The 16,453-nt window shown below is 51.7% G+C and overlaps 5 protein-coding genes across 5 annotated transcripts; 3 read left to right on the top strand and 2 right to left on the bottom strand.

Annotated features, from left to right (window-relative positions):
• Positions 1-918: 918 nt before the first annotated feature.
• MYCTH_2310760 (uncharacterized protein) lies at positions 919-1,494 on the bottom strand. The gene is made up of 2 exons (XM_003666176.1): positions 1,118-1,494; positions 919-1,068 (listed from the first exon to the last, which is right to left on the bottom strand). Exons 1-2 carry the CDS (start codon positions 1,338-1,340, stop codon positions 980-982), a joined length of 312 nt encoding a protein of 103 aa, XP_003666224.1. The 5' UTR covers positions 1,341-1,494; the 3' UTR covers positions 919-979.
• A 1,543-nt stretch (positions 1,495-3,037) lies between these two features.
• Positions 3,038-4,444, top strand: MYCTH_2310762 (uncharacterized protein). Its single transcript, XM_003666177.1, has 3 exons — positions 3,038-3,331; positions 3,416-3,715; positions 3,881-4,444. Exons 1-3 carry the CDS (start codon positions 3,206-3,208, stop codon positions 4,376-4,378), a joined length of 924 nt encoding a protein of 307 aa, XP_003666225.1. The 5' UTR covers positions 3,038-3,205; the 3' UTR covers positions 4,379-4,444.
• On the top strand, positions 4,445-5,057 carry MYCTH_2310763 (uncharacterized protein). The gene has a single exon (XM_003666178.1). It carries the CDS (start codon positions 4,538-4,540, stop codon positions 4,835-4,837), a length of 300 nt encoding a protein of 99 aa, XP_003666226.1. The 5' UTR covers positions 4,445-4,537; the 3' UTR covers positions 4,838-5,057.
• A 2,882-nt stretch (positions 5,058-7,939) lies between these two features.
• MYCTH_2130131 (uncharacterized protein) lies at positions 7,940-11,568 on the top strand (the record flags this gene model as incomplete). Its single annotated transcript, XM_003666179.1, has 2 exons — positions 7,940-8,198; positions 11,285-11,568. The coding sequence occupies 2 exons, from the start codon at positions 7,940-7,942 to the stop codon at positions 11,566-11,568; spliced, it is 543 nt and encodes a 180-aa protein (XP_003666227.1).
• A 2,374-nt stretch (positions 11,569-13,942) lies between these two features.
• On the bottom strand, positions 13,943-15,496 carry MYCTH_2130132 (uncharacterized protein; the record flags this gene model as incomplete). Its single annotated transcript, XM_003666180.1, has 2 exons — positions 13,943-14,190; positions 15,208-15,496. 2 exons carry the CDS (start codon positions 15,494-15,496, stop codon positions 13,943-13,945), a joined length of 537 nt encoding a protein of 178 aa, XP_003666228.1.
• Positions 15,497-16,453: the final 957 nt, after the last annotated feature.

Below are 16,453 nucleotides of genomic sequence, written 5' to 3' on the forward strand. Positions count from 1 at the left end.
TCGCTCGAGGAGTCCGAGATATCGACAATTCGACAAGAGGGATCCCGAGAGCCAGCCTCGAAGAGACTTAGGCAGGCGTATGCCGCCGAGGAGCCTGCGTCGCGCAACACATTCTCCGTCCTGTCAGATTTGCGAGATGTACACAACAGGATTGCCGCGAGGAAGCGAGATGCTGTGCTTTGGGACAGTCGAGCTACTTCAATGTTGGTACAGGGGATGGGGGAACACGGCAGTCCTTTAGTGCAGTCGCATCCCCCGAATGCCCCGGTTCTCCCGGCCCAATCAACACCCAGGGACGGAGTAGAGGAAGACGGGGGCCCTTCGACGCAGACGAAACCCCTCCCGGTCGAGTCAACGACTAGGTCAGATCTCTCCTCTAGCGAGGAAGAAGAGGAGGACGAGATACTATAGAAGTCCTTTGCTAGATTATTTTCGCGTCTAATTCCTATATTAATACCAATGTTTAACGAAAGCTACTATATTTAGTCTAACGTTAATATTTTTACGTAAGTCCACTGTGTATAGAAATGAAGAGCGGGAGCCACATACAGTATGTGGCTTAGAGACCGTAGTAAAGAATAGGCTTACGCGGCTATATAGGAAGGTGATGGCAGCCCCTCTTTTCAATGTTCTCCCACAGCTCGTCACCTAGGCAGCCGGCCATCGCGGGACGTGGACACCCGGCCGACGTCGAGCATATTGAGCGGCCAAACCTCGGCCGTTTCCAGGCGCATTCATGCCGCTGCGGCTGCCCAGGACAGACATACCCTGTTCGCGAAGGAGCGGGATTGACTTGATGTATACACGAAGGCCTGTAGACATGGACCCTCTGCGCTGCGGTTGCTTAGGCGGGCACCGGATAAAGAGGCTCGGTGAGGTAAGCCAGAGTCACGTAGAGAAGCAGAGAGAAATATATGTCTCTTGTATTACTATCCTACAGCATGCCCTAGGGCGAGCTAGTTTAGTAAACCATATCCCCCTATCGTTCTACCCGTCGCTGGGCCCGCCGTCCAGATTCCATTGTCAGGATGGCTTGGACGTGGGCACGAATCTTCCATAGTGCGGCAACTAAAAAGGCGTAAGTAGCGTTACCTTAAGGCACGGCAGGTATACCTACCGTCGTTATAGGCCTCTGCACGCATTAAGCGTTCGAAGAGGCAGTCGAACTCTCTCTCCAGGAGCAGTCCTTTGCGGTATACTCGCTGCAGAAGAACAAGGGTGCTCTCGGTCTGGGTCTTTAGAGTCTTGGCAGCCCGTTTCTCGCGGACCGTGCGCGAGAGCTCCCATATCGACTTGATCGTGGTCAAGAAGTTGGCGATGACGATAATCGGATGAGTCATGATGAAGGGGGTGCAGTTGGGCTTGTGGCGAACAGGCGTGGAGGGTATGGCTGTCTATCACGCCGGTATTATAGACATGGTTTCCGAGAGTCTCAACGTAGGAACGGGTTCTTGAACGTGTGGTTCACCGAGAACACGTACTAGTCGCACGTTGTCGTTCGCGTGGGGCGCAGCGCTTGCGACTAGTCGCGCTCCACTCCGGCGGTTCCCCACGTCCTACCTCTCCGGGTGCTGCAGTACTGGTCGCGCACCGGCCGCCCCTGCGACTGGTCGCCATAGCACTCTGCTACTGGTCGCACACTGCCCACACCCCCTACGACTGTTCGCTACGGCACTGCGCTACTGGTCGTACACTGGCCACGCCCCTGCGACTGTTCGCTACGGCCTAGTGCACAGGGACCCGTCCCCTCTTAGGCTCACAGCAATACCAGTCGCAGGTAGGCATCACGTGCGACTAGTAACAGCCCGTCGGACATAAGCGCATCCAAGGATCTAAAGACAGCGCAAAAGATAGCGGCACCTTCTAAGTCGCAACGGGATAGGGATATCTGGAAAGATCGCGCTTTCTCTGGAAATAAAAGGTAGATAGAGTAGTTGTAAGCCTCTATTGCGTCGAAGAAGAGCGGAAATACGCCGCGGCGAAGGTGTCGTACGAAGAGCACGGCATTGGTGTTAGTACTATGCGGTGCGTGGCATGGCGGCTCGGAGCGATTAGTGCAGTTCGTGTGGGAGGATGCGGTAACTACATACATACGCACCACAGAGGTGCTGGCTCTTGGATGTGAGAGTGTGCCTGCACTTGTAACATGTCTGCAAGAACACCTGGTATAGTCAACGCATCTTCCGCCTTTGGTCGACCACCCATCAGCCCCTACTAGCGAGGCCTCCTAGAATTTGTATTATCGCTTTGTACAGTGCCTCGTACAATACCTCTGTAATAGATCTGGTCTCTCCTCGTCTAGCTCCAGTCTTCCTCTTGCCATTGCGGATTTGATCGTTGCCGGAACTACCTTTATATCTAGTGACTACTCCTTTGGGTCCGACGCGTTTCCTCCTAACTAGACCGAGAGGCCCACTCGTCACTTATCGCGATCATCTTTGAACGTGGTTTTCACGTGCCTTGGCCGACCAATTGCTGACTAATGATCGCAACGGCTAACGAATGGCTAGACAGAGTACCTTTCGCACCTTTCGCACTCTTCGCACTCTTCGCACTTTTCGCATTTGTCGCACTTGTCGCACTTTTCGCACTTTCGTACTTACACTTCCAATTGAGAAGCGTATGCTAAGTGCAATGGCAGACCAATCGCGATCAGAGATCATCAAGCAAAATCCGATCGGGAACGGCCTTAAGGACTTTCGAGCTTTATACAGATCGGTCTGCAATAGCAAGAGCATTCCGTACGCGTCAGACACGCTTGATCAGCTCGACGACGAAGGTCTGGCCAGCTGTCTCCGTTGTGGTATCCTCCTCTGACTATCGTGCAGATCTCCGGAAACTCGCGCTTGCCTTCTTGTCAGCGGCGTAGAACCTTGCTGCCGCCCGTCTGCTGCCTGCGAGGGCTGGCCGTAGCACCCTTCGGAGCGACCTTCTGCGACTCGAGCTCTCCCTAGAGTCTGACGACTCCGACCTTGACCATATCAAGCCTCTCTTGAAAGCAGCGCTCGCCTACGATTCAGCCGACACGCTTGTCTAGGCCCAAATCTACGACGCCATCACTGCCGTCACCGAATCCACCCCGCCGCCCCGACCGATAGCGTCCTCTCTCTAACAAACCCCATGGCTGCGCAACACTGGCAGCTTCGCCAATTCATCCGAGTACCGCGAACATGTGGATAACGTCCTTAGGGAGGAGCTTGTCCCTATGTATATCGATCTCCGGGACTTCCACGAGACCTTCTTTAGTAACGTACTAAACCTGGAGACCGCATTACAGACGTTCTTTAAGAGCTGCTTAGAAGGCAGCAACCCGCTCTTTGATAACGGCTGGGTAGGCTGGCCCGAAAAAGCGAAGGAGGATGATGTGTTGAGCTGGCTTACGGACTTTACCGAGAAGCTAACGGCATTCGCGGAGAACTGCTACTCCGCTTCAGCACGCAAACGAAGACCTCTGGCGCAGCCTAACAAGCCGATTACCGGCTCCGTCGGGAAACGCAAGTTAGATATCGGCTTTGTAGACGACCCGAAGGCCGGGAAAGACTCGAGGTGCCACTGGAGCCAGATTCTCGTGCCCGGCGAGCTGAAGAGCAACCCAGCCGCCGATAGACCTTCAGAAGCGCGACTTGATCTCGGCACGTACGCTAGGGAAGTGTTTGCCGCTCAGGGTACCCGTCGCTTCGTCTTGGGCTTCACCCTCTGCGGGTCTCTCATGAGGGTATGGTTGTTTGACCGGCTTGGGGGTATCGCCTCGGAGCAATTCGACATTAACAAGGATAGGCTGCGGTTCGTGTCTACGATCCTCGGATTTCTCTAGATGAGCGAGGAGCAGCTTGGGTTCGATCCTACGATTACAATGGCAAATGGCTAACAGTTCATCGAGATCAAACGGGACGGTAGGACTGAGCGGCTTATCCTCGATGAGTTAATGAGGCCTGTACGCTGTATCGCTGGCCGAGCAACGACTTGTGGGAAAGCATATCGAGAAGAAGACCTATATAGCCCCCTTGTTGTCAAAGACTCGTGGCAATATCCTGAACGCGATGAGGAGGGCGAGTTACTCCTTGAGGCAACTAGCAAGGGTGCTGTTCATGTGGCCCGGTATTATCATTACGAAACTGTTCAGGTGCAGAATGCAGATGACGATGTCCGAAACAATGTTCGGAAGGGATTGGACGTCACGGAGGCTACGAACTACCGGCTACATCGATCGCGGCTCTCACTAAGCAGGAGTGCGCCAGGTATATCACGAGCAGGTCGAAGCAGCAGCATCGCCGGCGCGAAGCGATCGTCCACCCAAACCGATGCTCTATTGCCGCCTACCAAGCGACCCTGTTTAACATCTCCGATCAAAGCCGGCAGCGATACGCCGCCGAATTGAGTGCACCGGCGTGTTATCCTTTCCGACTGTGGACGCCTAATCTACGAAGCGAGCTCTCGACAGGTCCTACTCGCCGCGCTGACTGACTGCATTGAAGGACATGAGTCATTGCGGCAAAAAGCGGGCCTCCTTCACCGAGACATCTCTATCGGTAATCTCATGGTGAGCAAGGACAACCGCGGGTTTTTGATCGACCTGGATCTCGCCATCAAAGAGCAACGCATTAGCGCCTCGGGAGCCAAGGGGAAGACCGGGACAAGGGCCTTTATGGCCATTGGGGCCCTTCTAGGCGAGCAGCACTCGTTCATGCACGATCTTGAGTCTTTCTTCTGGGTCTTGTTCTGGATATGCATCCACTGTAACGGCCCTGGCAAGGGCAGGGTGGTTGCCGAGTTTGACAAGTGGAATTACGCCGATACGAAAGAACTAGCAACACTAAAAAAAAGGGCAGGTATCTGATGAAGGGGATTTTATAAGCGAAGCGGCAAAAAACTTTACACAGTATTACTAGCTAATGGTAGTCTGGGTCAATAGGTTGCGGAAAGTTGTATTTCCGAATGGCAGGAGGTGGGAAAGGGAGGATAGTGGATTATATATGCGGATGAGGGAAGTTCTTGAGGCGGCTCGCAAAGCAGTCGCAGACATATAGCATTGCAGGATGCTGGACAGTCCGGGCGTTGCCAGCCGCGTGACTTAAAACAAGCCTCTAACCACGTAATAGAGCAAGCGTCTTACCCAGTCCGAAATGAGCAGAAGTCCGGCGCGGCTTGTTCCACGATCGACATTGCGAACTACGCAGGGATTTTGGCTCCGCTTGGCCGGGTCTATGCATTCAGATCCGGGAAAAGAAGGGAAAGACGTACATCATCGGCTCAGTTTCTCCTGAATACAAGAGAACCATGAGTGGAGAAGGTCTCGCAAGCTTACTCCAGATTCTGGCACGCCGCTTACACTCTTTTAGCTTACGCCTCAAGTCGCTAGTGTCTAAATGCCCTGGTTGGGCGGCCATATAGATGTCGATAGCAACCGTCGCATCGCGGCAGCATGGCTTTCGGGGGTGTCGCCAGTTTTCTCTATCGAACTTGATGATGGCCTTAAGAGAAACGAAGAGCCGATTGAGCTAGATGTAAGCTAGCCGTCGTAGCAGGTCTGACCCTTGACCACAGATGACAGCGTCTACGGCTTGGAATGCGGCAATGATACAGGGATCCGAACTTGTGATATCACTCGGCAGTGTAGTCTCGGCGAGTAAAGGCATCCACTGCTTCAAGGTCTTGTTGCAGTTTTGGGTGAAGGTGTTAACCGCGTTCTCTCCGACTAGCCTGCGGGCAAGGTTTGTCACTCGTTTCCGCCAGGGATTGTTGGTCCGCTCATTGTAGAACGTAACACGTTCTAGCGCCCTTTCTGCGCATCTACGTGTTTTGGTGCTCAAACGCGTTCCTAAATATCGTTCTCGGGTGCGGATCAATAACAGCACTAATGTGGCGGGCCTCTCCTTTCTCACCACAGGCTCAGGGCGGAAACGCGAACGCGGGGCGGGGCCAAGAACGGAAGAGGGGAATGCGTCCGAGACTGGAGCAGCGCTGCCAATACAGGACGCACATTCGAACGCGCCGGACTCCGATCCCACCGACATCTCCAAACACGAGCACTATCTCCGTACGTACGTCAAACCGCGAAATGTTTTTTCAGGTGAATTGAGCGTGTGCTGCAGGCGTTGCGCGCATCCACGAGTACACCAGGCAGGCGAACGACACCACATCATGTGGGCGGACAGCCTTCCATTGCCTAGACACCTAGAAACGAGCACCTGTAACTAGTTACATGGTTGTTGATAGCTAGTTATTTGTACGTTGCAGGGTTGTCATCGCCCAAAGCACGACCAGTCGCACTTGTATATATCAAGCACATGAAGCATAAAGGCCCCACGGATGGCTTATATTTTGGGTATGGCTCCGCTGTAGCGTGACTAGTCGCACTCGTGTATATTATGAGGGCGACCTTGTGGGGATCTGCTGTGAGCGTTACCGGGCGCATAGGAAGGCCACCTGCGACTGGTATTGGAGCAAGCCTAAGGCGAACAGTCGCAAGGGACAAGCCCCTATGCGACTAGTAACACAGTGCCATAGCGACCAGTCGCAGGGGGCGCGGCTAATGTACGACCAGTAGCACAGTGTAGCCCGCCTAAGCAATGGCCAGCGTGCGACTAGTATGAACGCGTAGTACCATTTACCATTGCTACGCCAGCGCGCTTGCCGCGTGTGATGCGGCCAGTCACTAATTACCAGTAGCGCGGTACCTTTGGATGGCGCAAGCGCTACGCCCTACGAGGACGATAGCGTGCGACTAGTACGCGTTCTCGGTGAGATGCATGTTCAAGAACCCGTTCCCGCGTCGAGACTGAAGAAGCACCCATCCTCTGAGTTGTTTTTTTCTCCTTTTTGGCCTAGAGATATCATATCTAGTCCACCCTATATCAGCTGCGTAATAGACCGCCATACCTCTATGCCTGTTTGCCCCAAACCTAACCTCGCCTCCTTCACTATACCTCATCCGGTTATCATCATTACTAGCTTCTTGACCACCATCAAGTCGGCCTGGGAACTCTCGCGTATAGTCCGCGAGAAACGGGCTGCCAAGAATCTCAAGACCGATACCAAGAGTACCCTCGTTCTTCTGAAGCGAGCCTACTACAAAGGACTGCTCCTGGAGAGAGAGTTCGATCGCCTCTTCGAACGCTTGATGCGGGCAGAGGCCCATAACGACGGTAGGTATATCTGCCGTGTCCTTGTAGTAACGTCACTTACGCCCCTTAGCTGCTGCACTAAAGCGGATTCGTGCCGACTTCCAGGCCATCCTGGCATGGGAATCGAGACAGCCGGCCCGGCGACGGGTGTGACGGCAGAGGGACATGGCGTACTGAACTAGCTCAAGTTGGAGCATGGCTGTAGGATGGATAGTAATACGAGAGACATGTTTTTCCCTCTGCTTCTTTTCTCTATACGACTCCGGTTGACGTCACCGAGCCTCCTAATATAGGGTTGGCCTAAGCAGCTGGCAAACGGCCAAGTCTCGTAAGTCTTCGTGTAGCTAGTCAATCCCCGTTCCTCTGCAAGCAAGGCGAACACAAGTCTGCATTGCGCCTTATACAGATCACAATAACAACCAGGAATCGCGGGGTAAAGTCTTAGCCTCTACCGAGAAATTGCAAACACTCTCTCGCTTCACTAGAGCTACCCAGCACGAGAACGAGAAGTCGAAAGCGAGGCTTTGGAACGGGTTTGTGGGACACAAACACGTCCTGGCTACTTTCCTGTTGCTATATTTCTTGACGTACCTCCCTTCTGTAGACCTCCGAGGGCAAGGCAGGTAGCAGAGGCACCGAAACCAGTCCATTCTAGAGTTTAAATTCGTAGACAGCAACAGTTACCGACCCAATAATAGAGCCACTTCTCACTAGTCCAAACCAGTCATGACACCAAGCCGACACTGCAAAACCATCTATAGCCGAGTCTAAAGAATTGGTTCGAGGCTTCGACAGTTGACGAAGTGGTCGACCACATGGACATGGATAAACCTACCGAAACGATCGCCTTTGATTTCGACCCCATGGATATTGATAAACCCACTGTAGCCGCCCCTATCGATTTCGACCCCATGGATATTGATGAACCCACTGCAGCCGCCGCTGTCGATTTCGACCCCATGGAGATTGACGGACCAGCTGAATTAAACACCGATAGGACCCGTTCCGGAAAGAACGCATTCGGTTGTCACTCCGAGTCCATTAACCACCAAGACACCAAAGGGTGCCCAACTTGTAAGTATTACGAACCCCACCATTTACATATGTGTTCTGCGGGCCACGCGAGGCCGACCGCGTCCGCAGATAGGGCAGAACTCTGTTAACTACCAGAAAGGTGGAAGACCTTTTCCCCCGGCCCGAACCAAACTCTCCAGGTCTAAGCGACAGAGTCATATCCAGCATTCGAAGAGCCAACCGACCACGGTTTCAGTGCAAGGCCTTAGCAAGAAGGACAAGTGGGCAGTACGATTAGAATCCCTGTCTAGCAGGCTCGTTAGACGTGATGCAATCAAGTGCTTTGCCAGCAACTGCGAGAAGATTTGGGGAGACTGGACATCATTGCTCCGGAAGACGACGTTGCCGCCTCATGTCGCTAGTTCGGATACCCGAGTCATCGCTGCATTTAGAGCTGTAGACGATGTGATCTCAGTAAAGCAAAGCACACATGTATTACGATGGCTTGCTTATATGCGGCTGACGGCTCTATTCGATCACCTCAAACACGTGGTCAAGTCGGAGAGGGAGAATGGAGAAGCTCACAGAGAGCGCGGCGATCGCGATATCAGTGCGATTGTGGATATATACGAGAACGCCCAGAGACCTTTAGATAGGCCAGGGTTGAGGGATACGATACTGAGACATCGGCGGGCTGGCAAGCGGGTGCAGTCGCTAGCAGGCCTATCGCCCCTCTTCCTTCTCATCTACTCAGATAAAGCTAAGACGGTCATGTATACAGTCCTCTATCTATTGCGGTAGCTAATCTTTGTATACTAATTTATACTATAGCAGAGATACTAAACGGATAGCTAACCGAACCTTAGCGCTAATTGCAGCTAAAATTCTCCAGAGGTATCCTACCCGGTTCGTCCGCTTCTGTACACGTCTCGCCGTAGAAGTCGAACGGGCGATCGGGGCGAATCGTTCCTCAAACATGCATAATATCTAGAATATCGCGCGTCGAGAGGACAATAGATGGCTTGGAGAACATTAAGAACTCGGGCACGTTTTTCGATGGCGGCGGTTTGCCGTGGCATGTGGTGGGGAGATTGGTAGAGGTATAGAGGTCTGGCTTTTTATAGCGGCTTGTAGCTTTGGGATAGATTTTGTGACGGCTTGCATTTCACGCCTTACCTACATTTCACGCCGGCCTGCATTTCACGCCGGCCTGCATTTCACGCCGCCCCGCATTTCACGCCGGCCTGCATTTTACGCCGGCCTGCATTTCACGCCTCCCGCATTTCACGCCTCCCGCATTTCACGCCGGCCTGCATTTCACGCCGCCCTGCATTTCACGCCGCCCTATATTTCACGCCGCCCTGCATTTCACGCCGCCCTGCATTTCACGCCGCCTTACATTTCGTACATTTCACACCGACCTGAACCACGACTTGCGATCTAATCTGCTTTCAGCCACAAGTTCGTCCAAAATGATCGATCCGAGGCAAAAGAAGCCTTTCTCTTTAATTCTTAGTTAACTAAGTATTTTAGCTTAGCCAGGGACTACGTTAAATATTCTCATACACTCTTACTATCCAATAGCTAGCATCCCCGTAGTGTATACTATAGTTAAACTAGTATTCTGAGATTAGAATCCTATAACAAGAAGGGGGCGAAGAACAGGGGATTCACGAATAGGTTCGAGTCCTGTCCCCGCCTTCAAAATTAGCCGCCGACGAGAACAAGTCGCGGGGTGAGAACGCGAACGTGTTGTGTAGATGTAAACGCGGTGTAGGGACGAAAAGGCCAGCACGAACAGCTTTGTCGAATGTATCTAAGATCAAAGAAGTGCTATCAATTCAGGACGTATAGTCAGATGTACCAACTCCGTTTCTACCGCTATATTAGAATGCGAGCGCTAAGAACCTACCTATAGTCAAAGCCCTTAGGGGTCTTAAAGTTAAGTTATAGGAAGTTAAGGGAGTTAGGCTTAGATCTTGCTATAGTAGTCTAGCAATAGTAGAGCAGCTTAGGGGTAGCTTATAATAGTAGGGTAGCTAAGCAAGGAAGCTATAGACAAAGTTAATACATTGGAAACTCGAATTGCCTAAGGTGCCTACACTAGTATTGTCACTAACTAGGTGACGTTCCTACTGTTACGTTTATTCCTGTTAGCCCTGCCCCTCTACCCCTCCCCCTAAATAGGTTTAAGCCTATCCCTACCCCTAAATATATTAAAGCCTGTCCCTCTTATATTATAGTTTCTGCCTACAACGGCTATATCAGTGCCGGCTCGGCCTAGTATACAGGTTATAGAAGCTAAGGTTCGCCAAGTCCCACGTAAGACGATCTAGCTTATCTTCGTCACATCGCGATGTAGGTAGCGAGAAGTGTACGTGTTTCCGTACAGGTTGCTCTAGCTCGAAATGGCGGCTCTGTATATAGGGCGGCTGCCTAGCGATTCTGGCGTTCTGCTTATAGATCCTCCGCTCCAGGTCCCCCGTGTACCGGTAGGGAGCGGCGTTAATGTGCCGGTCGGAGTAGCGGCTTCGAGGTTTGGGCTCCTCGTAATACAGATGTGGGGTCGGTGGACGATAGCTACGCTCTGAGCCCGCCTAGGCCGCTAGATGAAGCCGCTTGGGATAGTGATGTATGGTGATGCTACACCTGTTTGAAGACAGCGTTAAAGTTAGGTACGAGCCTTGTATAGTGACCGATGAGGTATGCCCTTCTCTTCTTTTGAGTAGGTAAGATGTCTTAAGAGCCTGTGTTCTTAAGAGTACCTAGGCCGTGTTCGTATATCCTGATTTACGTCGGTACTTCGTGTTCCCGCTTTACGTTTGTGGCAGCCTAAAGAGCATATATAAGCGCCTTTCTTATCGTTTGCTCTTCCTTCTATTTAATATAATTAGACTAAGCTCGCAGATTTTACTATTCTCCTTACATTGTCAACCTATTAATAAATGGAAATCTCGTCACTTAGATAACGGAAAATATATCCTCCCTTGCTAAGCAGTATACAAGTCTTTGACTTAATAACAAGATTAAGCCTCTCCTTCATCGATATAGCATCCTGTATGACAAGAAAGCTAACAAGGAGAGTCTACTTGCGTTGTTACGGGTAAATGGGGTCCCCCTAGACCAGGTACAACGGAACGAAACAGCGCCAGACCTCGACAAAGTCGAAGTTTATAGTCTCGAGCAGATTGCTCGGGATTATCCCCCTCTCAGCTCCGATGAGAGCTCCAGCGACGGCATAGACGAGGACTCCGGCGGCAGCTCTGGTAATGGCTCTGGTGACGGCATGGACGAAGACTCCGGCTCTGGTGACGGCTCTGGCGACTGCATGGACGAGGACTCCAGCGGCGGCTCTGGTGATAGCTCCGGTGACGGCCCTAGTCCCGGCTTGGTTTCAGACTCGACTTCAATAACAACAAGGTTAACCTAATGTCTACTCGACCTTCTAGACTATAAACGCCATACAGAGAAGGCAAGGCAGGCCGGTATCCCTGATCTAGCTAACAAACTTACCGACCTCAAGCGACGGCTGCTACTTGAATATCCTACAGCCTCGGCATGCTTGCCTATAATCAAGAGGGGCCTTGGCCAAGCGAAGCTTAAACAGAAAGTTTCCGATCTTATAGATTGGTTTGCGTCGGTAGCCAAGAGTCAGAACATCCCTGTTAGTCCTGCCCTTGTCTTCTTCGACTCCTATCTGTCCTTGCCGAAGCTAGACTTCGTAGCCTATCTTCTTGACAAGGATGGCTGCCGAGAAGGTTAATACGGGTATACTAGCAACCCTAATACCAGGAAGCAAGCTGCTAAGCGCCTTGACTATCTCTGGTCCCTTGCCTTAGACTCGCCCGAGGCCATGGCTACGACCACGGCCTCGTCCGATCCGACTGCTGCCTAAGATTTCTTCATGGACGTCATCGACCCCTACGACGGTGTACCAAGCAGGGGGAAGGTTATCAGAATCCATATGACGAAGAAGAATATCCTTGTAGTCCGACTCGACAGTCTGTCGGCGCAGTATCCGGATCTTGGGCGTGGCCTCTAGGTCGAGTGCAAAAGCGAAAAGGAACTGGAGGTATACAAGAAGTATGTGAAAGCAGGCTCAAAAAAGCTGAATTCGGAAGAGGCGACTCTACTAGATGGCTGCAAAGCAGCAGACTTCCACCTCGATTGTGTTTTCAGGATGAAGTGGGGGAAGGCATACCACTGCCATAGGTACGGCTATGTAAAGACCGGGGATATCCGCCGACTATTGATGTTCTCGAAGACTGCCCTCTCGAAGGCGTTCAAAGGGGCCGCTATGGAAATGCTCCAGAAGCACTTGGAAAGAACCGGCCAGTCTAGCTACGAGGGTACGGACGATGCTCAGCCCGAGGTGATCAAATTGAGGGCGAAGCGGCCTGTCCTAGTTCAGTAGCCGCCATCATCTTGACGGCATTTGGCGGCCCTAGTTCCAGCCGGGTTTCCTTACGAATTGAGCCGGACACTTGGTTTTGTTGTCAGGGGTCACTGTCAGTTGTGTTATAGTAGCAGAAAGGTAGCCATAGCTTGTCTCTTTGGGTTGCTGTTGTTATCTATTTTGGCTTATTTTCCTATAACTACTGCTTTGTCTCTTCGGCTTTGTTCACTTACTTTTATTTATTTTCAGCCGTTGTTCTTATTAGCCTCAGTAATAATCATGTATATAATTAGTTCAGCAGTAGATATCTTACCATAGCTTGTGTTTACGTCCTACCTATCCCAGACCTTAACAATTGACTGCTTCCCCAAGCCTTGTCTCGCTTTTTCTACTCTCTATATACAATTATAATCCCTTATAACGTCAAACCTGCTAACAATGCTAAATAATAGAATCTCCCCCCAGTCTACAACCAAATTAGTTTCTAGGTAGCACATTCATCTAATACAGAGTACAATGGGAGATGCTAGGTAAGGGGCAGACAGATCTACTACGTTATAATGGCCTTGGCAGGAGAAGCGATGGCTAGGGCAGTGGTGTGATTTGTGATGCGTGATGGTACCTTTTAAGCAGCATTCAACGCCAAGGCAGCCCGAGGAATGTGCTCGATTTATATACATTACAACTCCTACCGTTCCTAAACCCCTAAGCTACAAGGAAGTATACTCTCTATAGGGTGATCAGATCTTTAACCGGTTAATCTTCTTAGGTTTACTCCGCCGTTATAGGCTCGCCTAATCCGCAATATCTCGTACAAATTTCTCTAGATATACAGCAACACCCTATCGTCCTATAGTACTAAACGGTAGGCCTCTGTACTACGCGGTCCTAGAGCCCGATACTACCGCTCGATCTATTCCCCTACCGATCCCGTACGCTCGTAGAACTCCCGCAGCAGATCGGGACATCGCTCGAAATGCTTAGGAGGTTCCTAAGTGTTTTCCCTAGACCCGTACCCTTCCCACTGGACCAAGTACCTTACCTGGAAGTCGAGAATGTTCTCGACATCAAAATACTCTCCCTGAGGCTTCTTAGTCGTAGAAGCTACCCCTGCGGAGCGCGGCTTTGGAATTTTATACTGACTTCGGCAAGGCGTTACGTGGCGGGTTGTCGGTCTCTAAGTCCGTTGTAACCGGGAGCTGGCGCGATGTGGATCTGCCTGCCCCTTAGGTGCCGTTTTGCTAACTGTAGAGGTCGAAGTGCTTATCCTATGGCGCTTTTGTAGTAGCTAGGTAACATCTCCCCGACCGTGCTCTCTAACGCCGTCCTTGACAGGTCTAGGGTTATCTCCTATATCAGTACCGCTACGTAGGCGACAGCCTAAGCTGTGCTAAAGCCTGACGCGGTCCTAGCTGGCGGATGGCTGTATAGATGGCTGTAGGGATAGCCCGACATCAGCCAGCATACGGTCGTTGTTGCTCATGGCTTCCGACGATCCCTCGACGAACTTGTCGTGGTCGAGGCGGGCGTTAAGGCGGTCGAGGATGGCGTGGAGGGCGGCGGCGGCTACACTCGCCCCACTCCCTTGTCCTTGCGACGCCACGAAAGGACTTCCTACACCCTGCTCTGCTCTGCCGCCCGGCAGCCGAGCATCACCTTGCTTCAGGCCGTTCGTTTGATTGCTATTGTTATAGTGATTACGGTACTAGGCAAGGGCGTTACCACCAGACCGGTGCTATGTTTCTACCCTATGTTTAGAGGCGGTACTAGGTAAACTCCGGTACTAGGAACGTCACTCGGCATTTGCTGGCGTAGGTTCGCTAATGCTCTGATGGTACGGCAATACCAATAGGCTTGCCTAGCGCTCCTAAACTTATAGCAACCTGATAGGATTATCCTTACTCGGCTTTCCGGTCTTGTCTGGAACCGGCGGATGGCGGCAGGCTGAACCGCTCGTCTGGTCACCGCCGCGGTAGTAATCATAGGATATAGAGCGGTAGCGGCTATCCGATTCCCGTCATATCTCCTCCCCCTCTTTGGAGGCAGCCGTATACGGTTCCTAGACATTATAGCAGAAGTGACGCTTATCCTGCTCGTCATAGGAGAGATATTTCGAATTGTTGTTTGACGTTGTTCCGTATGGCTCTACGAATGGCCGGGGATCACGTTGACATCTATGATCAGGGCGTACGGCCTTGTGTTTAACAAGGGAAGCAGCATCTGTCGCTAGAGCGGTATTGCTGTATATGGTGTGACTAGGGGCAGATGCCTATCCTGGCTGACACGTAGCCGAGGCCGCGTTGGCTAATCGGGATAGCTTTGTAGAGGGAGCTATATATAAGATAGACGAGGGTGCTAGCAGGCATCCCAGGCTACCTTTTTGCTATTTGTCACTAGATTTATCGTCGCTCGACTCATCGTCATAGGACTTATCATCGTAAGACTCGTTGTCGTGAGTCTCACCATTGCTTGGCTTATCGTCGCTCGAAATCTCGATTACGTCCTTTGGTAGCATCTTAGTACCGCCGATATCGCCATGGTGCGGTCAACCGGTATGTTAAGGCCGTGGCAGGCGGCTGCTGCCTCTGGTAGTATGAGCAGTGGTAACATTGTTTTCTGCTTAAGTGTGTTAGTAACCTGTGGTCTAGTCACGATGAGAATTCCAAGCTATACCTGTGCTAGCACCACTCTCAGATTTGAACTTGTGCCAGCTGCCGAGGCTGAGCTTATTAGACTCGTCAGATTTATTATCGCTTGAAATCTCGATCAAGCCATTTTGCGGCATCTTGGTGTCACTGCGCTGTGCACCGCCTACGTTGTACAGCGACGGCAGAGATGGCGACTGCAAAGGAGTTTTGGAGATGGATGAGGAGGGGAGTTTCAGAATCGGAAGATTAGGGAGTAGACGATTAGGATGCGCCGCCGCAAGGGGGATAAGAACCTTTTTAAAATCTGTTGCCATGGTGTTACTTAGTACGTCTGTGCTGCTAAATTATAGAATAGTTTATAAGACTGTGACGGGGAACAACGTTAGAAAGAAGTAAGGGGCAAACTGAGGCTATCTTTGCGCTTCTGAGAACTCAGAGAACGAGCGAAATATATACGCCTAGGCGGAAACTCGGACCCGGCAACTAAGCAGGAGACGAGCTAAACCTAGCAGAACCTAGCCTCCTACTCCCTATACGCTCCGCTAATCGCGAAAGATCCTAAGTAACGTGCTGGGCTGTAAAGGACCTGGTTGTACGCCTAACCTCGGGCACCCGGCCAGCTCGGTGGCCGTGATAGCTACATAAACCGGGTCCCTTCCTCTTCGTCGTCTATGCAGCCGGAATCACTAATCGCGAGGCAGAGGACAGTTCACCGAGCTACCATACGCGTAAACGCTAACCTCGCACCGTCGGCCTTCCCAAGGGCCGTGTCTGCGACAACAAGGATCGCCCATCACATAGCGTTGCTTCGTGCTAGAAAAGGCAGCTTCTGTAGGATGTTTTTGGTGCCACGAGTTACAACCCTGACCTGAACACTATGATCCATTGCGTCTCGTTAGGGATTGCTCAGCAGGGCGGATTGGATCAGGCAATACGTGCCTCGTCCCCTCCTTATACGACGATCTGTGGCCTCCTTTCTACACGACCAGGTTCCTTATCCCTGTTATCATACTGCTGATGCCACCAGTAGCAAGAAATAGGGGGCACCGAGCTGCTTAATATACGCGGTAGTTCCGTCTCTTTGCCGTCTTACTCTAGCTAAAGCGAAAGCAACGAATCACCTGTCGTGAACAGGTTCCTAGGCTTGTCGTTAGCCCCTTCATCCTACGGTGTGACTCGTGAGCCGCCCGCATTACCGGAGAGATTATGTCATGTCGAGTCCGCCTCGTCACCTCTGCAGTTGGGCCCGCGCTACGACCTTCCCTCGAAGG

Source organism: Thermothelomyces thermophilus, chromosome 6, assembly GCF_000226095.1.
Source record: "Thermothelomyces thermophilus ATCC 42464 chromosome 6, complete sequence".
Taxonomy (NCBI): Eukaryota; Fungi; Ascomycota; class Sordariomycetes; order Sordariales; family Chaetomiaceae; genus Thermothelomyces; species Thermothelomyces thermophilus.

Excerpts from the sequence above, each read along its gene's own strand:
- MYCTH_2310763 (XM_003666178.1), top strand. The coding sequence starts at position 4,538 with ATGGTGAGCAAGGACAACCGCGGGTTTTTGATCGACCTGGATCTCGCC.
- MYCTH_2310760 (XM_003666176.1), bottom strand. The coding sequence starts at position 1,340 with ATGACTCATCCGATTATCGTCATCGCCAACTTCTTGACCACGATCAAG. Across the intron at positions 1,069-1,117 it reads TGCAGAGGCCTATAACGACG|TTGCCGCACTATGGAAGATT; the intron begins GTAGGTATACCT and ends ACGCCTTTTTAG.
- MYCTH_2310762 (XM_003666177.1), top strand. The coding sequence starts at position 3,206 with ATGTATATCGATCTCCGGGACTTCCACGAGACCTTCTTTAGTAACGTA. Across the intron at positions 3,332-3,415 it reads CGCTCTTTGATAACGGCTGG|AACTGCTACTCCGCTTCAGC; the intron begins GTAGGCTGGCCC and ends GCATTCGCGGAG. Across the intron at positions 3,716-3,880 it reads TCTGCGGGTCTCTCATGAGG|ATCAAACGGGACGGTAGGAC; the intron begins GTATGGTTGTTT and ends CAGTTCATCGAG.